Below are 22698 nucleotides of genomic sequence, written 5' to 3' on the forward strand. Positions count from 1 at the left end.
GCAATGTTTCGGGCACTGGAAAGACAAGGCATTGATACTCCATATATTATGATTTTTAAGAAAATATATGAGAGTGCTACCTCCTTTATTAGACTACACAAAGACAGTAGCAAATTTAAAATTGAGAAAGGAGTTCGACAAGGAGACACAATATCTCCGAAGCTGTTTACTGCTTCCCTTGAGGAAGCTTTTAGAAGATTAGACTGGTCGCAGAAAGGAGTCAATGTGAACGGAGAGTACGTAACCCATTTATGATTTGCAGATGACATTGTGGTCATAAGCCACGATCCCAAAGAATTAGAGGAAAATCTTAATCAGTTATGCACAGCTAGTAAGGATTTTGGACTAAAGATGAATATGGCTAAAACAAAAGTAATGATGAACAAGTATGCCACAGAAAGGGAAATAATGATTGAAGGAGCAGTAATTGAAAAGGTGGAGTCATATATTTACCTGGGACAAGTTATTAGCTGTAATAATGATAAATGGCTGGAAGTCAAGAGAAGAATAAATTTTGGATGGATAGCATTCAGGAAATATAGTCACATACTGAAGAGCAATATCCCAGTTTGTCTGAAACGTAAAATAATGAACCAATGTATACTCCCGACCATGACTTATGGAAGTGAAACTTGGGCACTCACCAAAAGAATGGAAGAGAAGCTGAGAACTACACAGCGAAGAATGGAACGAATCATATTGGGAATCAGTTATTTTTTTATTTTTTATTTTTTGATTTTTAGGAGCATTAGCAACTAAGGCCATTTGCTCCGGGATATGCGGTGGTCATTCCCTGACCTTTCCGCATCCTCCGTATTTGGTGGTGACGGGCTCGAACCCCGGTCTAATCAAGAAGCGTGTGCTACGCACTGCTGCTCCTTCCCACCTGGCTACGGAGGCGCCTATTGGGAATCAGACTGTTAGATAAGAAGAGAAACGCATGGATTAGGCAGCAAACTCAAGTAAAGGACATTCTTATCAAAACTAAAGAACTAAAATGGTCTTGGGCAGGACACATAGCTCAAAGACATGATGACAGATGGACTAAGAAAATAACAGAATGGTATCCAAGAGGAGCTAGAAGGAAACCTGGAAGACAAAGGCGGAGATGGATAGATGAAATTAATGAGTTTGTGGGTAGTAAATGGATGGCCAGTGCTCAAAACAGAAGGAACTGGAAAGTTGCTGGAGAGGCCTTCATCCTTCAGTGGATTGAAAATGGCTGATGATGATGATGAAGCCAGAATATCAGATGATGAATACCAGAATATCAGAAGTCAGAATATTAGAACCAGATCATCGACACTGACGGAATCCATACTGGCGATCGTTGATCAGACGGAAGGTTTCTAGGTAGTTTAAGAGTTGGTGGTTAATTGATTTCTCCATTACTTTTAGAAAGAGTAGAAGCAATTGCAATGGAACGATAATTGGACGGGAAGAATTTGTCACCCTTTTTAGGAACTGGCTGGATATGAGCAAATTTCCAAGTAGAAGGAAAAACACCTTTCGAATAAAAAAATTTATAAAAGGCAGCAAAGAATAGGAGTAAGTTCGGAAGCACAGGTTTTGAGAATAAGTGGAGAAACACCATCAGGACCTGGAGCTTTCTTAGCATTAAAGTTTGTCAAAATCCTTCTGACATCCTTTTGACAGAAGACCACAGGAGGCATTGAATGGAGTGTGTTGGGAATGGTGGGAGGTTTTTCTTCCAATTCATGTATTAATGATCTTTTACCAAGATTATTAATACATGAGTTGGAAGAAAAATGGGATGCTAACAGGTCAGCTTTATCCTTGGCTGAAGTGACAACATAACCATCTGGTTTTGACAGAGGTGGGAGCAGAGATGGGCAAAAGTTGCGGCTAATAGCTTTGGCAAGAGACCAGAATGCTCAGCTACCATTAGGGCAAGAAGCAAATTTTCTACTCTTAGCCTGTTCAAAATCTAGTTTGGACTGATTAATAACTGCTTTACAATTGTTGCGAGCTTTGGTGTAGGCAGAAAATGAAACTGAAGAATTGGAAACAGGCCAATTACGATATGCAACATTCTTCTCTTGAACAGCCTTAGCACATTTATTGGAAAACCAAGGTTTAGATAAAGGACGGGGTTTTAAAGTGGAGTGTGGAATAAAGGATTTCATTCCTACAAGAACAAGAATGTACTTTTTTAGAAATGTTAGAGTGACAATGAGTAAAACTGACTACATTAAAGTTAAAAGCATCTCTTTTATTATATATGTTGATTGTTATTGTTATGTTTGTTATTTTGGTTTTTAGGAGCATTAGCAACTAAGGCCATATTGCTCCGGGATATGCGGTGGTCATTCCCTGATCTTTCCGCATCCTCCGTATTTGGTGGTGACGGGCTCGAACCCTGGTCTAATCAAGAAGCGTGTGCTACGCACTGCTGCTCCTTCCCACCTGGCTACAGAGGCGCCTATATGTTGATTGTGGCATGAGGGCTGTTGATATTAATATCCAGGTATACATAATTGGCTGAAAAGTCATTATTATTTGTTTCCTCCAGAGTAAGTTCTGAACGGTAAATACCAGAAAAGTCCTGTATAAATGTAGGGTAGTTGAATACTAACAAGTCATCAATATATCTGTAAAGCTTTATGTCTGAGGGTAGAGGTCTCAGACCAGTATAGATATAGGTTGGCTAAGACACAGCTAACGGGGCTACCCCGCTAAAATAGGGGTACCTCTGGTTTGCAAGTATACAGATTTGCCATAAAAAATGCAATTATTGGAAATGCATATATTTATGAGATTGTTCCAATAAACTGAATTACAACCAATAATATGTTTGTAGTTATTGTAAATTTCATTCAAGACCAATCTTAAGTTGGTTAGATCTATGCTAGTAAATAGACTATTGAAGTCAACAGTTTGAACATGAAAGATGTCAGTATTCAGATCATTAATAACTGGTATATTGTTATTAATTATTCTACTATCAGGAAGGATGCCCATGATAGGTTTAAGTAACCTTTCCAAAGTTTTGCCAAGTTTATGGGCATAACTGTACTTGTAGGAAGTAATGAACCTGAAGCATGTGGGGTTTTTGTCTACTTGGGTATGAAATATGCGTGTTGGCTGTATGGTTAGAATTGTCCTGTATTCTTGTACGTAAATGAACAATCTGTGCAAGGTCATTAGTAATTGCAAAAGGCTCAGCATCTCGACCAGCTGGGTCGGTGTGACTAGAAAACAGAAGACAGCTGGAATTGTGAACATTAAAATCACCAAGGAAAAATTACCTCACTGTTAAGAAAGTTGGACTAGAGAAAGTCAAGTTGCAAAGAGAGGAAATCGAAGAGCTCCAAGTGATTAGTGGAGTTGGGAGAATGGTAGAGACAACAGCTGAATTTGACAGAATGAGGTAGAGAGATTTTAAGTGACAGAAGATCAAAAAGAGGAGATTCCAAATCACCAAGTCTCACAGGGAATATCGGAACAGACATGCACAAGTACCACCTTTGAGGTGAAAGGAATCATACACTGAATAATTTGGGAAACTGAGATGAGCAGTAGTTGAATCAACCGATAACTGAGATTCTGTCAGAAAAAGTACATGGGGTTTGGCAGACTGCAAGTGGAAATGGACGTCGTTGAGATTAGAATTGAGACCACGTATATTTGTGAAATTAACTAGGAAGGTTTAGATATTTTCGCAGATAAGCTTACTAATTTATTATTAATTTGACAATTCATGGGGTATTCAATAGTAAGAAAAAGTGGGTGGGACATGCTGTATGAAGTAATAAAATTTTGCGATATGCCGTACACATGGTAAGAATATATCCAGATCCTTGACATAACATGGCCTCGACAATGCCCCCGCATACACACTACTCGGACTCCCTCCAGTCACTATCTGGCAAAGTAGAGGTAGCAAGCTTATACACTAGCTGATCCGGAAATCTCTTAAAGAGTTACCAATAGGTTCAGTAAAGTGTACTAACTAGCAGCCGGCCTGTAAACACCTTTTAGAGCTGTACCCTAGAAATGTAAGGAAGATTGGATCTCCCCATGATGTCCATCATGACTTCAAAAGTCATTAGTCATACTGCACGATGGAAGAGAAGGGAAGGGTTAACCGTATGAAATAAATATAAGGAAATCTGTAATTGTTAAAGCTGATTTTAAGTTTCTTGCTGAAAGCAAGAAACTTAAAATCAGCAGTACAACTTTCAACAGTATAAATATACTGTTGAAAGTTGTTATTTCAACTGATATAAATATATGTTGTTAGTGATGGACTTGTAGGTGGCACTGGTATTTAATTCCTTCCCCCCCCCTCACTCGGGTTATTTCAACTGATATAAATATACTGTACAGACAGGCACCTCCGTAGCCAGGTGGGAAGGAGCAGCAGTGCGTAGCACACACACTTCTTGATTAGACCGGTGTTCGAGCCCGTCACCACCAAATACGGAGGATGTGGAAAGGTCAGGGAATGACCACCGCATATCCCAGAGCAATATGGCCTTAGTTGCTAATGCTGCTAAAAACCAAATAACAAACAAACAAACTGTACAGACAACTATCAGCTTTCATGTTTGATCTCAGATGTAGCTCTGTATTCGCTACACTCAGATACTTTCACCGATTCCAGTCTAAGCATACAGTAAGTTGTCAAAAACCTGACAACTTACTAAATTTCATACTGAGCTTTTTGCCTTCATTTTTTAATTCAAACTTTCATTCAATTTTCCTTTAACAGGATTTAATCAGCATTATTTTAGCTTTTTAACTTTACTTTACTTTATTTATGTTTGAATTTTATTCCTTCCTTTTGATCCTGTCGAGTCGGCTATGATTTGATTTGATTTGGGTTTTGTTGGCGCATCAGCAACTAAGACTATAATGCGCCAAATCCAGGTCATATACAAAAAGTTAAAACATTCAGTGACCTAATTAGTTAGGCCACCATGTCGAGATATAACATAGACATAAAATGTATAAGAGTAAAAAATATATCAACAAAGAAATAGCAATTCAATTTTAAATACGTGTAAGAAGACTTACTGATTTTAAAAAGCTAAAAACAGCAGACACAAGGTCATTGTCTGATAAAATCTGACTGAGTGTATAAGGCTCAGTCGATGACTAAAAGCGGTAAAATAAAAATCACGTTCATGTCTAAAACGTGGACACTTTAAAATGTGACGTATACTTAAATAGGTGTCACAGTTCTCACACATAGGACAGTCATCTGCCCTCAGCAGAAATGCATGTGTCAGATGACTATGTCCTATGCGGAAGGGCGAGCTAAAACAACTTCCTCTCTGCGATTCCTGTGCAGACTAGACTGCCAATGTCGGATTACAGGCTTTAGTCGGCTATGATGTATACATTTCGTACGTATATATCATAACAGAAACAGAGACCCTGCTTATTGTGGTGGCTCCTATGGTTTTGGCTGCCGATCCTTTAAAGAAGTAGTTAAAGTCCTAGGACCCACTGCATTAAGTACCATTTTTGTTATCATTATTATTTTTTATGTTAATCTTAATTCCATTTAATTTCAGGTAATCTGCTTTAACCTTGCTGGCATTCTCAATTTTTTTCTATTGTAATTACACTTGACAGGTCAGCACCCCTACCCAATACACTGATAAAATACATTTGTTTATATTTCATTATGGTTGCTGGGTATTTCTGCTATAACTAGTAGCGTCCCAGATCTATAACCCAGTTTAATAATTTAATACTTTTTCTTGTTTGCTTAGACTTTCAGTAATGTCATTATATCCTATTATTTTTATCAATATCACACACACACATACGCAAGCGCACACACACACACACACACACACAACACACACACACACACACACACACACACACACACACATGATTTTAATTAAATCCAAATGAATCAAATATTAGACAGCAGAAATAAGTGCAAAATTAAAGTTTCTTGCTGGAAATTAAAGTTTTTATAAGGATAGTAGAGCAGACATCAGTGGCAGCAAATATGCAAAAACCACAACATGTTGCGCCGACCGGGCTAGCCGAGTGGGTAAAGTACCTGCCCGGCAACCCAAAGGTCGCGGGTTCGATTCCCGCCTCGGGCTTGGATCAAAGTACTGCAAAAACCTTGGGAGGTGCAATATGGCCACAGAAGCCGATGCGCCAACAACTACCAAATCAAAAAAAAAAAAAAAACAACATGTTGCGTATATTTAACTGTAATTTTATGTTTCAACAAAAAGAAATGAAAGTATGCCAGTAGCATGGCAAACTAGTAGAGTGAAGATTTTAACGTGTAAAATTAAGAACAGAGTACTGTTGGAGAAATATTATTAAATAATATAAAAATTAGAGCCCAAATTAAAGGAAAATTTAGCGGTGCCACCCTTTGCTAAGCATCGGTTTTCGAATTGTGTGAAATATCACTATACGTAAATGTAACCAGCCAACAATACAGAAATAAGTAAAAAAACAGAAAAAAGTAAAAATAAAAAAGTAGAACATACCATAATATCGAATTGAATAGAAAAGACTGACCATTATGTCCCATCTCATCAGTGGACCACGAGGCCATAATGGTCAGGGAACCACTACATTTCGAATGCTACACATATTCATGTGGTGAAAGAATGATACTAGGTCACACTGCCGGTGCAATAGATTTGTACAACGGTGGTCCATATGTAGTGTAAAATAAATGGGACAGAGAAGTAACACTCACATGGAAAAACCAAACTACTGAACAGACAAAGCAACTGCTAAACACATATACATATATATATATATATATATATATATATATATAGGGAAATAAGTTAGGCTATATAGGGCAGCACAGATGCAGCATTAGCAATTCATCACACTACTACGATGTAAATATAATTCTAATTAAATCCAAATGAATAGAATGTTACACAGCAGAAATAAATGCAAAATTAAGTGAAAATAAAAAATAAGTATAGTAGAGCAAAGCATAATATTATGTTCTACTTTTTACTTTTGCTGTGATCACTGCCACCACTAGGTGGCAGTGATCACAGTGTGCTGAAGTGGGATTTACTGAAAGAGGTAACTACCATTAGGGGTAAAGGGAAGGGTTATTGCTTCCGTAAAGGCGACTACGATGGACTGAGACAGTATTTAAATTCTATACAGTGGGACCAACTGATGATGTTACCAACAGCAAATTCAAAATGGGAAGCATTCAAAGAACTTATCTTGGAAGCTACTAGGCTTTACATACCAACTAAGAAATATTGTTCAAGGTGTAGGCCAAAATGGATGTCAGATGAACTAATGAGGCATATGGCAGAGAAGAAAAATGCATGGGATACTTACAAATTAACACATGACACAGAAGCCTATGATAGATACAAGTTGATATGCAACCAAGTTACAAAGGAGGTTAGGCAGGTGAAGGCAGATTACGAGAAATCCTTGGCAGGGGATGCAAAGAAAAACAGCAAAGAGTTCTTTACTTATGTAAACTCTAGAAGGAAGGGGATGAATCAGATTGGTCCACTTGATATTGATGGGTCAACTGTTGATGATCCTGCTCAGGTAGCTAACAAACTAAATGAATATTTTGCATCGACATTCACACATCAGGAGTTGTTCGGCAAGGGGAATGCCAGAGGTGTATTCAACTCTAGCAGTAAGCTACAGAATCTTGAAATAACTGGGAGTAAAGTGGAGGAGAAACTGTTGAAGATAAACACAAGAAAGGCACCCGGGGTGGATGGGATCTATCCAGTTATATTAAAGGAGGCAGCAAAGGAAGTAAGCAAACCCTTAGCCATAATTATGAGAGCTTCCTTGGACTCAGGGGAGGTACCCATAGACTGGAAATGTGCAAATGTGACCCCAATTCACAAAGGAGGATCAAAGGCTGACACAAGTAATTATAGACCTGTGAGCTTAACTTCTGTTCCAGGAAAATTAATGGAGGCACTGGTTAAAGAAGCACTGCAGGATCATTTAGACAAGACTTCAGTTATAGCTCAGACACAGCATGGTTTTGTTAAGGGGAAGTCTTGCCTGACCAACTTGATTGGATACTATGATGCAGTCACAAAAGAACTGGATGCAGGGAATAACTTTGATATTATATACTTGGATCTTAGAAAGGCTTTTGATACTGTTGCACATGGAAGACTGCTACACAAATTGGAGCAGTGTGACATTGGAGGCAAATTGCTGCTATGGATAAAGGGGTGGTTGAGGGGGAGAAGACAGAGAGTGGTAATCAATGGACACTGCTCATCGTGGACTAATGTTATTAGTGGAGTCCCTCAGGGCTCAGTGTTGGGTCCATTATTGTTTTCTGTATTTATAAATGATATTGATGATGGTATATCAAGCTTAATGTCCAAGTTTGCAGATGATACAAAGGTTGGCAGGGTTGTCAAGGACACTACTGACACTATGCTGCTGCAACAGGATCTGGAAAGGTTGAGCAGATGGGCTGAGAGGTGGCAAATGAAGTTTAACATTGACAAATGTAAAGTACTACACATGGGAAAAAGCAACCCCAGAGCAACGTATCAACTCTGTGGTACTACACTGACAGTGGTAGAGAATGAAAGGGACTTGGGGGTGATTGTGCAGGCAGATATGAAGTTCTCTGAGCAGTGCAGACGGGCTGCAAGAGTAGCTCATGGAGTATATACAGGAATTTTTCCAGCAGGGATAAGGAGGTGATTATTCCATTGTATAAGGCAATGGTCAGGCCACACCTAGAGTACTGTATACAGGTCTGGAGGCCTCATTTCAAGAAGGATGTAGAGCTGCTGGAACGAGTACAGAGAAGGGCAACAAGATTAGTGAATGGAACAAAGGGGTGCTCTTACGAAGAAAGGCTTAAGTTTTGCAAATTACAATGTCTGGAGACTAGGCACCAGCGAGGTGATCTGATAGAGGTGTATAAAGCCTTGAATGGTTTAAGCATGCTCAATGCTGATGGGATTCTTCCTCTAGCTCAGAAAAATCACCTGAGAGGGCATAAATTCAAATTGAGGAAAGACAGATGTAGGATAGACGTGCGGAAATTTGCCTTTAGCCAGCGGGTGGTTGGTTGGTGGAACAGACTGCCATCCCTTGTGGTGGAGGTTGATAGCCTAAATAAGTTTAAGGCTCAGCTGGACAGGTATTTTGAACGAACAGAGGGGTGAAGTGGAAGTGGGTTTTTTTTTTTTTTTGGCTGATGCTGCATAAGCTTGCTTTCTTGCATCAAATGCCTCTACTAATGCTAATGCTTTTTATTTTTTTCTCTATTTTTACTTATTTCTGTATTGTTGGCTGGTTACATTTACATATAGTGATATTTTCCACAATTCGGAAACTAGTGCTTAGCAAAGGGGTCACCACTAAATTTTCCTTTAATTTGGACTCTAATTTTTAAATTATTAATAATGTTTCTCCAACAGTACTCTATTCTTAATTTTGCATGCTAAACTCTTCTTCGCTCTAATGGTTTGCCACGCTACTGGCATACTTTCTTTTTATTGAAACATAAAATTACAGTCATATATATATATATTTATAAAAGAATAAGAGAAATTTACCTCAATATGATAAGTAGAACACTTCCATATGATTCTCTCCAAAAATTAAAACAAAAACAATTAAAAAATCGAAAATCTTACATTACAGTAAGAAATAATTAACAATAATTTAAAATCAAATGAACACAATTAAAAATAAATTTAACGCAATTAAAAATTAAGTAAAAATTAATTTAATGAAAAAAATTGCAAAACGATTTTTCTTCCTGAAGCTGACAATGCTTTGACCGTATTCTGTGATCAAACGAATGAAAATTACCAAATAGGGATGAGCATGGAACTTAAATAGGGATTATCTGTCTTCGCGCATGCACATAAAGGACCACAAGTCAGAGATTAGATGTGGCTGGCAAACATTAACAGAATTCTCATGTAATTTAATTTCGATGGTTTCTGCAATTAATAGTGTCATAGAAATTATTTTACATAATTCTGTTAATGTTCGCCGACCATATCTAATCTCGACTCGTGGTCCTTTATGCGTGGTGCCTCCATAGCCAGGTGGGCAGGAGCAGCAGTGCGTAGCACATGCTTCTTGATTAGACCGGGGTTTGAGCCCATAACCACCAAATACGAGTGAAAAGGTCAGGGAATGACCACCAGATGTGGAAAGGTCAGGGAATGACCACCGCATATCCCCAGAGCAATATGGCCTTAGTTGATAATGCTCCTAAAAACCAAAAAACAACCACCTTTACGTGCATGTATAAAGACAAATAATCCCCATTCAGTAATTTTCATTCCGGTGATCACAACTTCAGGAAGGAAAATCGTTTTGCAATTTTTTTCATTAATTAATTTTTACTTAATTTTTAATTGTGTTAAATTGATTTTTAATTGTGCTCATTTGATTTTTAATTATTGTTAATTATTCTTGTTTTAATTTCTGGAGAGTATCATACGAAAGTGTTCTACGTATCATATTGAGGTAAACTTCTCTTATTCTTTTACAAATATTGATATCAACGTAGAACGTGTTGAGCATTATAGCTCTGGTTTGTACCATCAAATATAAATATATATATATATATAATTTTTTTTCTCCATTATCTCAACCTGGGTGGGCAGTCTGTTTGTGTATATACCTTACATCATTAAAAGTCTGAACATGAAAAGTTTGAATAATGAAAGAACCCACAGACTAGCTTCATTCTTTTTGGAGCTCAAGCCATTATTATACACAGTAAAATCCTATTTCAATATCTATTCCTTACTAAATTTGAAATGTCATTAAACACTAACTGAAGAATTAAGTGTCTATGTCAATGTAATTTCTCACCAAGAAATAGTTCCTCTTATATGTCTACAGACTAAAATCAAGAGTGAAAACAAACTTTCCTTATGTTTTTAATTTCTTAAATTTTCTTAATGTTTTTAAGTAATCATAGTTCATAATTACATAAAATTCAAATAAATTTATAATTAGTGTAGTAATAATTATGCTGGGCTTCTATGGCTTAGTAATAATAACAGCATTGAAAAGCACAAACTCACCTATGATTTTTTCTAATCATATCAAACATTTTCCTTCGATCATGTTCCTTTTTTTTCTTGAAATACTTCATAACAAGTACTAACAGGTAAAGGCCTATAATAACTGAGAACAGGTATTATGATATTAGCTATGAAAATTATGTCAAGTAATAACTACATGTTTTTATAACAATGTAAACTCAGTGTAATTGAAAAAAAAAATTTTTTAGATGGGGGAGGAGGAAGAAGAACAGTTACAAACTGGCAATATGCACATGTTTAGTGGAGGAGAATGGGATTGTCAACAAAATTTTATAGACAAATGAATTTTTTTTGTTACAGAAGTGAAGAAAAGCTACTTTAAATATATATTTAAAATTCAGAGTAAGAAACATCAATAAACCATCAGGCATCTCTCATTGTGGAGATATACTTCACAACTGTTTAGTCATCATTACATCACTTGGGTACCTACCCACCCACCGAAGAAGGGCCAAATAACCCTGAAACGGTGCCGTCTGGGTAGTGGTATCCACTGAAAATAAGTAACAACAGTCTTCTCCTTCGGGTGAACTGTTACTTATTCGAGGTAGTGCAATGTCATGGCAACTCGTCGTGAAGGTATTCACAATATGAGATGTAACTTAAACGATGCCGCTATTGGAAATATTTGCTAATCTATAATGGGCTGTGTATTAATGATGCAAGTGCACTAATATATACATAGTCTAACTCTTTCACAGCCTGAGGTTTAAGCCCTTAATGCATTAGAGTATACAGCTGCCTTAATTTTACTTTTGTTTTTGCCAATATATTCTTTCCCCCCATAATTTTAAAACCGTTTTGCAACACACAACTTACTTTACACTCGTGCATTTTTTTTTTTATCTATTTTAAATGCTTTTCTACAAATCTAAACTAGCAGAACATGGCTGTAGTGCAAAGCAAAATTAAAAAACAATTATGGTGGGGAGATGTTGAGAAAAAAATAAAAATTATGGAGGCTATATACATAAAAAAAATTCAGCAATACAAAATTAACGCAATGTCTTTTGTTCAGACATCAAAGGTGCATTCAACAACACTGATCATGGGAAAGCTGTCAAGATACTAAAAATCATTTTCTCATTGACACAGAGGTGATCTCACATAGTACAGCCTAAATCACAAATATCTCTGTTCCCTGCTAGCATATGATATTCTTGTCACAACCACAACAGGCATTTCTCAAGGAGGTGTACTCTACAGTACTATATTTGCAGCATCTCTACAACCACTTCTGCAATGAAATTCAAATGTGCTGACATATGCCAATGATCTGAAGCTATTTACTATTTCAAAAGCCTATGGTGATATTCGCAGTTAGCCATGATGTAAATTTACATATGTACAGAATTATCAAGTATCTGAAAGAACTCAATCTCACTATCAATGAAAGCAAATCTGCTCAGATAATTTACTTCTTACAGAAACAACCAAACCACATACAAATTAAAATTGCATAGGTCTTAATTCCAATTGTCTATGCCCACAAAGACTAGGAGTAGTATTTGACAAAAATCTTTCTTTTAATTCCCTGTATTTACATATTACTAAAAAACTTCAAAAATCAAAATGGCTGATCAAACAAGAAATGGAGTTGATCCAAGATAAAGAGGGGAAAAAAAAAAGTCATAAATCATGTTCAAAGATGCACCTTTCCAATACTGTCATATACTTCCGAAACCTGGTTTGGAGCCCCTTCGAGTAACTGTCAAGTAATTCCTTTCCCTAGAGTATTGGGTTCTAAGATGGATCAACAGCAAACTTGGTTTTCCCCATAAAATATCCAGGCAACAGCTTTATGAAACCTAAACAGGGGAAGCCTCAGCAACAGATCATAGAGTCAGTCATGCTTCTTGCAAAATTGATAACTTCTGCATGCAATTCACCAAATACAGCTAACATAATAACAGCAAGCCCCCAACAGAGAAAATTCAAGAAACCAACAACAATTCAAATCTAACTTCTCCAGACTCGAGCATATGAACAGAATGTTTCCGAATGCACTCCATCTCGTAAATCAATTGCCAAAGATTTCTCAACTATCAAGCCTACAGGAGTAAGATTTCCAATCCGATAAAAATAAATACAAACAGCAGCATGCCTTCAATCAATAATTAGCAACTGAATGCCTAATGGTACTGTACTGAAACTGTCTTATTTTGTTAATACAGTGGATTCCGGTTATTTGGGCCACCAGTTAATCAGGGCAGCCGTTTATTTGGGGCAAATCTTAAGAAACAGAAACCAATCGAGAAAATAGCCATGGTTTACTTCGCTTAATTGCGACAGCATGCCGTTTAATTGGGGCAAGAGACCGCAGCACTGGAGATTACCCTACGATTGTCTCCGACAGTACCGCGTGGTTCGGTCGAAATTCTGGCGGTCACAACCATAAAACAATTAACAATCACCTGTTTATTGGGCTTTTCTGTTAGTGAAATCTATCATAAACGGACAATAAACTCAATCTTACTGAATTTGCAATAATACCAACAGCTGGAATTCTGTGGGTTATTATGATGAAATGTGTTTACACTTCCATGAAATCTTCAATCATATAAAAAAAATTAATTTTCAGATCTTCTCTTCATTCCTATTTTTAAAGCTTTGTAACTCGTTACTCCATTCTCACTTGACGTATCATGTTACTTGCAATTTGTGTGCCGTGTTCTTTGTTATTGATTGCTTATCTTTTTACTGTTTTAAATTTTAACCCCCCCCCACAACTGTCAGTGAACAGAAATGTCAACTAGGTTGTATGTACATATTACAGTACATATTAATTATTCCGATTATCACGTATATGCTTCTGATTTTCACGTATCATTTAATTTTTTAATTGGTAAGGTAATAAAGGGTAAATTTGTGCTTAATATATCTTTGCTTTTATAGCCTGTGGATAATATTCCTTCTATTTTAATTAGAATTGCTGTTTAATAGAATTAAAATTCAATTCACAAACGTGATCACAATGACCGGCGCTTACTGCACATCGTATAGTGAACAGTACTTTACTACGTTGAGTTCGTCGTAATGTGATTTGATTGTACAGTGAACCAATTGTAAGGGGGGGGGGGTACATTGTATTTTTAACTATTTACGTGAAACTTCGGATAATTGGGTCAGCCGCTTAATCGGCCCAAAATGCACTAGTCCTGATGTGTCCCAAATAACCGGAATGGACTGTACATGAATATAATTCATATTGTATTGTTTTTTGTATACAGTTGAAGTTCTTTACAGCAACCCTCTTTTTAACATTGCAACACGTTATAACGTCCTATGTGGGCACTTCCGTAGTTACTTTAGCTTCATTAATATTAATAAATATCTTGTTTATATTTCTATTTGTGATGCTAGTCATTAATGTAAAAGATTAGAAATGTGAAAGTCCTAGGTTCTTTGAACACCATTGTATATTGAAGTAATTGATGAGCTTGCAGCCTGACCATGAGAAATCATTTCTTAAGGTTCCCACACTCTTTTCTCACAGTGCGGTAATGAAATTAATATTGGCTAGAAGTTACATTTCATTAGTTAGAGTGTATGTTTATTGATATGGCTCCAAGAAAGCAGATAGCTTTGCCAATCACAGATAAAATTAACTTTTGCAAGCTGTAGATAAAGGTATTCATTCTAAGACTAACATCGTCAAACAGTTCTGCATTCCTAAGAGTACTCTGTTTACTATTCTGAAAGGTCGTAAAAAGACTGAAAGTTTAAAGAAATCTGCTGCACCAGGTAGGATTTGAGCATGAAAAGCGAAGTATCCGCATCTTAAAAAGTACTTTTGGAATGGCTAATGATGATAAGTGCAAAAAAAAAGTTCCCATAGATGGCAATCTTTTAAAAGCTAAGGCTGAATGAATTGTTTGCACATCAAATGGATATTGAAGAATTTAAAAGTTCAGAAGAATGGTTCCAGAAATTTAAGGCTCGTGACTGCCTGTCTTTCAAAAATGTGTGTGCCAAAAGTGTAGCCGTGGACAGTGATGCTGCAAAGGATTGGAAGGAAAATCATTTAAAAAATGTTTTGCTGGCATACAATACAACCACAATGACCTTTTCAATGCCGATAAAACTGGACTCTTTAATCATTGGGAAACCCCAGAAGCCTAGATGCTTTGAAGACTTAGAAAGTTTTGAAGACATTACCGACTATGTATAGAGCAAACCAAAAGGCATTGATGATATCACAAATCTACAAAGAATGAATCAGAGACTTAGATCACATAAGTGAGAATAATAGAAAAATCTTGCTGTTGGTGGATAATTGCACCACCTCATTGTCAAGTAAATGGCTTCCGTGCAATCACTGTCGAGTACCTACCACTAAATATGATGTCAGTTCTTCAGTCGCTTGATCAAGGTGTAATCCAATGATTTAAGAAAAACTACCAAAGAATACTATTAAACAAAATTGTGCTACATCTTGAAAGCAATTCGAAATGTGAAATCAATATATTTGTGTGTTTCAGCATGGGATGAAGTTTATGAAAAAGTGATTGCCAACTGCTTCAAACATGCTGGATTTATCGCTTTGAATGATGCAATGCGTGAAGTTTTGCATGCTTCTTCCTCTATTAAGTGTGAAGAACAGTCCAATAATAGGGAAGAAATATTTGAGTATGTGTATTATCACCTAAACTTACAGGAAAAACTCAACCTTCAAAGATTATGAAGGTTGAGTTTTTCCTGCATATACATTGAATGCTTCAGAATATGCACGAATGAAGAGGACCTCATTGCAGAAGTAATGGAATCTTCTGAAATTTGTAGTGATGAAGATGAACCTACTGTGGTTGAACAAGTAAAGTCAGCAAAAGGTGCTCATCAAGGATTAGAACTTATATGTCGATTTTTTTCAAGCACAGCCTAACTGCAAAAGTGAAATGTTATCGTACGCCTTCATCATTCTCTTTTAAAACATGCTTTACCATTGAAACAGCATGTTTTGACAGATTATTTTAAAGTATGAAACAATTCTCTTGATAGGTATGTAGCTAAGTAGATAGTATGAACCAGAGCTGTAATGCTCAAGAGCTGTAATGTAGCCTAAGTAGTAAAATTTATAATTTAATTGTAACTTTACTGCACTCTACAATTAATGTAAAATTTACAATCATAATGTTTTTGTTTAATACTGTAGTACATATTATAAATAAGATTATACTAAATTGTATTAGTAGAATTCCATTAAATGCTCAAGCTTTTACTTGTTTTGTTTCTGATTTTATGAATAATCAATATAACATCCTTCTGATATAACAACTGTTTTTCTCATTCCCTGGGTGGTCGTTATATAAAGCTTTTATTGTATATGAATATTGCTATGTATATTAATTATTTACTATTTTATTGCCTCTGTACTAAATTATCTCCCCATAGCCATGTGCTGTGAAGGGCTTGCTGTAATATGCAATAAATGAATATTTATTTATTAAATAAATTAAATAAATAAAATTAAATAAAATAAATATTAAATAAATTATTAAATTAATTTAGGCAAAGATATGCAAAATTTATGGGCTAATATTTTTAGAAATAAAATATAACATTAAAAACGGTTCTGTCAAATTTTGCTGACATCTTTTTAAATTGTAGGGCAACACCAGAATAGGTGAATTCACTACATATTTTAAAAAAATTAGAGACTGCCAGGACAGATGTTTTTTGAAGCTTACTTGCTTCTTATCTCAGCTGCTGGGTGGTTTCTACAGTGGCAGACAAAAAAACTGCATCACACCTTAAAAAAAGTAACATTGTAGTGAAATGTATAAGATATTGTTTGATTACAGTCATTTTGTTTGTCGCAAAGCAAAGGCAGATATCGTCAGATATCACTTCTATTGCATCAGAAAATAATTGCAAGGTATTGCATCAGCAGTTTCTATAAATATGACCTTGGAAGGATATACATGCTCATTAGTATCCTGTTTTGCAAAGAGAGAGAGGTAAGCATGGCTCCATATGTTCAGTTGACAACAAGAAAAAAAAGTGTAGCTGTTGCTCTGTCCCAGGAAGGGCTTTCTACATGTGCTATCGCTGATAAAATAAGCAGCCAGCAGTCAACAGTATCCTGTGTGCTGAAATTAAAGCATGAAACCGGTAATGTAAAGAGAAGACCTGGATTTCCCAAGATCAATAGTTGAAACGGCTATGTCTTCGTAATCGCCATGCTAGTGCACCTGATTTAAAACTAGACTTTGAGATGGCATTTGGTGTTAAAACAAGTGCATGAACTATCCAAAGAAGGCTTTCAGAATGTGGTCTGCGTGCCTATTGGCCCAAGAAGAAGCCTTTGTTGACCTAACAAACGAGGAAGTGACTTGCTTGGGCTAAAACGCATGTTTCATGGAGGGAGTGGATGCCGGTTACTTTGCTCTGGTGACTAAACATGGGTTTCACCACTTCAAGCCTCCAATAAGCAAAGTGGTGGTATTGCACCGGTTGATTAGTCATCTACCACCTAGTGTTAGTATTATATTATAGTATTGTATTATTAGTGCTATTTTATATTAGTATTAGTAGTACTGTGCATAAGTTGAAGGAGAAGAGGGGAATGTCAGAAACTTTTTCTTATAGCAGGGTTAGGAAACCTCTGGCTTGCAAAAGTTGCTTAATAAAATAAATTTTCTGTTTATACTCCAGGACGACCAAATGATCAGAGCAGTTCACAAGGTAGACAGAATACAAGAAACAGCACCGTATTTAGTAGTCAGGAGCTTGAACCCCAGTCACTCAAGGCACGTGTACTTATGCACCAGCATGCCTGACCACTCGGCTATGGCGGCCTCTGGCCTACGGTTGTTTTCAAAATATATATAATGAATAGCCAGCCAAAGAATATATATATTATGAAATTGTTTATTGTAGTTTTTATCATATTTGCTGTTATTAAATAGTTTTTAACATTTTGATTGCAGAACTTCTAATGAATCATTTGAATTTGCACCATATATGACGACTCGAGTAATCAGCAGTGTTGCCAAATGGTAAGCAGGCATAGTGGTTCCCAGACTCTTAGCTCTGCAGAATGTGACTGCAGTGCAAGTGTATAGTGTATTTCAATGGCAAACATCAGTGAATAATCAACAGATAAGAGTAAATAATTTGGAGAGGATTTACCATTTTATTTTTATAAAGGTATTTATTGAAACCTATCGCAATGCATAATTGAAAATCTAAGATTATTAAGGTTTTATAAAATCTTTGAAATTATAATTTTTGATTTAATTTTTTTATAATTGTATACTATAATTGTATTTTTGTAATTATCTTGAATTTGTATTTTGCTTTTCTTATTAATAAAACTAATTATATGTATGAGTATGTATAAATATTATAATAAATAACATAAAACTGTTTATGACAATTTTTTCATTATACACCATTTTAATAATCCTAAAAATTGCGGAAAGCTAAAAAAAAGTTTTCCCACATGTACCGCACAGACATTTTATTTGGCCAACCATTTAAAAAGGTTGCCCACCTCTGCTCTCGAGACTGAACATGGGTTTCACCACTTCAAGCCTCCAATAAGCAAAGTGGTGGTATTGCACCGGTTGATGAGAGTCATCTACCACCTAGTGTTAGTATTAGTACTAGTAAGTATTAGTAGTATATTACAGTATCATATTATTAATGTTATACTAATATTAGTAGTGGTACTAGTAAGTATTAGTATTATATTATACTAATATTAGTAGTGGTACTAGTAAGTATTAGTATTATATTATACTAATATTAGTAGTGGTACTAAGTAGTATTAGCGGTACTGGTTAATATTAGTTAGTAGTGGTTTTGAGAATAATACTATAGTTACTTGTAACTGTAGTATTATTCTAAAAACTTACTCAGAATTTCATTTCCAGACCATTATGGTATTATTTCAAACAGCTATCAAGATCTTCCAGAATTTCTATGTTAACTAATGATTCTAATATCTCAATCAACTGTCCTCTTAGCATTGCTAATCTTTTTTGCCACCCCTTTTTCAAAACTTTGTTCTCCTGAACAGCAACGTTTCTCCTGAACAGCAACGTCCTATTCCGTTATCCGTTTGAATATACACCACAATTAAGTGGTCACTTTGAAACTAAAGCAATCAAAAGACTAACAAGATTAAAATGGATGAAGACTTTACGACTTAAACAAGCACCATCTTAGGAAGAATACAGTACAAGCACAACTGGCAATGATAAATAAAATAATTTTATTAATATGTTCAGAAAGATAAAGAATCAAAATAAAATAGCTTGAGAACATCCAGTGATTGGAACAACAGCTGGACACTGATTGGTAAGATGAAAAGTGATTAACAGCCTTCCAAACAAATTGACAGTTGGACCAGACCTGTTTCCCATATTCATGCTAAAGGTATAAAGGATAAAAAATCTAAATAAAAAAACAGAATATATAACAGCTGGAATGATCTCATATTTACTAAAGATGACCTTTTAAAAGCGATTAATAGCCTTTTAAATAAATCAACAGCTGGACCAGACCTCTTTCTCATATTCAAGCTCCAGCAAATGTATTAGTGCTGCTGCACAATTTTGATGAAAGACTGAGGACATGGAGGATCTTACAAATCTGGAACTGTTATACAGAAAAACTGATTCCAAAGGTCAGATGCCCAAAAGGACCATTTTAGGCAAATTTCATTGGATGCACTTTGCTCAAAGCCTTTGAAAACAACCTTACTCAAATTCCTAATGCATTCTCTCTGTGGACATAGATAAGGGTATTCACCAGCAATATGAATCCCATATTTGTGCCTATTGAGTCATCCAGTACAGGGTATTGCACCTTGTACTGGATGACAAGCTTTTCAGTTTATTCAATCTAATGCACCAGAATTCTGCAGAAAGGAATGGAGGATAGACTACTGATCTATTTTCTAATTATTTTGAGGATCTTGACATAAATTAGATGTTACTTAGTTATCCATCAAAGACAGGTGGCTCTGGACATAAGTTTGTCTACCATGGAGATGTTTCTAAGTTGGTAAGCATAAAAGACTAGATATGCTAATGGCAAATCCATGACAACTGTTAAGCCAACGAACTATCAGCTACTTAAGCTTGAGATATTCGTCTCTGTATGTGTGGAGGGGATAGACAAGTTTATAGAGGCATATAGGGCAATGTGCAGCATGTCTCTTGTAGGTACTGGATTGCCAGTCAGCACATCTAATGACTGTGTGTATGTGTTTGTTAAGTGCCACAACAAATAAGGCTATGAAGCATCAGTACACTGTATCTGTAAACTGCATGTATTCTGTGGCCAATTTGCCTGACAAAAATCCTGAGTTTACAAGAGAAAAACCATGCACATCTCACCAGAGATTGACTAACTCAACCAAGTTGTGAAAAAAAAACCATAAAAATTCCTCACATCATTAAAAGGATTAAAACTCATGTGTTTTTCACCGGGTGTGGAGAAGATGGCGATTATATTTATATTCACTGTACTACCTACAAGGACTTAACTGTTGTCAGTGACTCTTGTTTTGAGAAAGTGGGGCTGAAATGAGTCTTCCATCCCATCAGTCCTATATCTGTGTGTGTGCTTACTTTTATAAAGCTTGGCAATTAACCAAAACAGTGGTGACAGCCTCAGCTGTAACAAAGAAGGTGGTGCTACACCTAACAGGTGTAAACTTTTTTTTTTAATTTCTGGAAAAAATTGAGTCCTTTTCATTTCTACTTGGAGTATACCAACATGTCATCATTTCTTAATGAATTGCAGTACTTACTGTGTACATTTCTTGGTTTTTAATTTAAAAAAATTAAATATTTTAAAAAATTGTGATTTTTACACCTTTTATTTTTTAACAAATATTAATCCAAAATATTAATTCAAAAATTAATTCTGCTAATAATTTAAATAGCGTTATAGGCATAACATATAAAAATGAAAATATTAGCCTCTTCCATTTGCATGTGCATATATTTCTGCTTTACATATAAACTAGTTTTTAAAAAATTTTAAAATATATGTTAGATACTAATTATTCATTTCCAATTTCAAATTTGGCATGCTGTGAAGCACATGAAATTTGAAATATTACATATGTTGCTAACCCTATTCTGAATGATCATTGCTTGTGTTTATTATTAAAAAATAATAATGAAATCTTTCAAAAATACGTTGCTTATGACCACTGAAACCACTGATGTCTATAGACCATAGTTTAGTTCTGTAAATAACTACTGATAAGGGGAAAAAACACAATTCCAAGCTTCACAGCAACAATGACAGTCAGTTTTTCATGCTAGCATTACTACAATAAGGTGGGGCTGTGCGTGCTGGTTGCACTCATATTATAACTCTGGGAAAATTATTTTAAAAAAATTCATAAACCATATAACAAAGCAACAATTTGTCTATATTTAGGAAGGTACAGAAAATCAGATTTTTATCTTCAACAAACAATTAATGTGGGCTTGTTTTTTTGAACTACAACTCATATATGCAGCACTGCCACTGAAGGATTAACATGAATTTCTATATCATTTTAATTTTTTTATATTTGTTATTATCATGTTTGCTGTCTTGGTGGGATTTATTCTGGACCCTATTGCATTCAGGTAAGCTTCCATTTCTTGTATTTGTAAACTACTCCGTGTCTATACAGTAAACCCTCCATTTAACAGACCCCGATATAAGGGATTGCAGATTTAACGGACTGGAAAAATAATAATACAGTAATGTACATATTAATCTCGACATATTTTTTTAGGTTATACAAAACTTCAGTTATTATTAATTAAAAATTAATAATAATTACCTATTTCCATTATTGTTTTGATAATTACTTTTATATTTATAATCAAATTCAGGCAACCGTTTTTTATTCTTTTTGAAAACGTGATCAAATAGCTGTTTTCCCAGATTACAGATAACAGCAGGCGGAGACTTGCGAGCTGAACGTGACTCAGGACACTAAACTGCAGGTCTACTGACTCGCTTTGTTTCGATCTCAGTCTGCTTCAAGCTATCGTGTGATCAGGTTGTATACAGAGTATTTCTGTGATTCCTGAATTGTGACTTTATTAAATAATTTTGCAATCCTTACAATTTAAAATGGTACTGAGTGATAGAGGAGTTAAAATAAAGCGTGTGAACTTAAATGTGGCACAGAAATTAGAGCTAATTAAGAAATTAGAATAAGGCATCTCAGTAGCATGTGTTTGTAAAATTTATGGCGTAAAAAAAAACTGTTTCTGATATCCATAAATCAAAGGCCAAATTGCAACATTTTATATTTACAACAGAATATTACATATTCTTTATTATAATTTAATAATTTTATATTGTACAGTACTGTATATTGTATTAAAGCATTTTTTTTTACATTAAGAGCAATAAAAAATGCACCCCCAGGTTACAATCGGCATTAACAGACACCCTTCTTCCCTATTAGTCCGTTAAATTGAGGGTTTACTGTATTTTGTGGGTGTGCTCAAGACTGTCAGATGACTGACAGAGAAGGGAAACAAGACCGGTAAAGGAAACAAAGGGGTGCTCTTACATAGAAAGGATTAAGTTCTGCAAATTGCAGCTTCTGGAGACTAGGCACCTGCGAGGTGATCTGATTGAGGTGTTTAAGGCCTTGAATGGA

The 22698-nt window shown here is 35.5% G+C and overlaps 1 protein-coding gene across 1 annotated transcript in view; it reads right to left on the reverse strand.

The window, feature by feature from the left end:
- LOC150090213 (uncharacterized) overlaps window positions 1–22698 on the reverse strand; it is a 184786-nt gene that overhangs the window by 90958 nt on the left and 71130 nt on the right. The window contains exon 8 of the mRNA XM_090390206.1: window positions 11046–11148. Within this exon, the coding sequence (XP_090246332.1) occupies window positions 11046–11148 (103 nt within the window). The remainder of the gene's footprint in view (window positions 1–11045; window positions 11149–22698) is intronic.

Source organism: Mastigoproctus giganteus, chromosome 2 (genome assembly GCF_048544385.1).
Source record: "Mastigoproctus giganteus isolate SK-2022 chromosome 2, ASM4854438v1, whole genome shotgun sequence".
In the NCBI taxonomy this organism is placed as follows: domain Eukaryota; kingdom Metazoa; phylum Arthropoda; class Arachnida; order Uropygi; family Thelyphonidae; genus Mastigoproctus; species Mastigoproctus giganteus.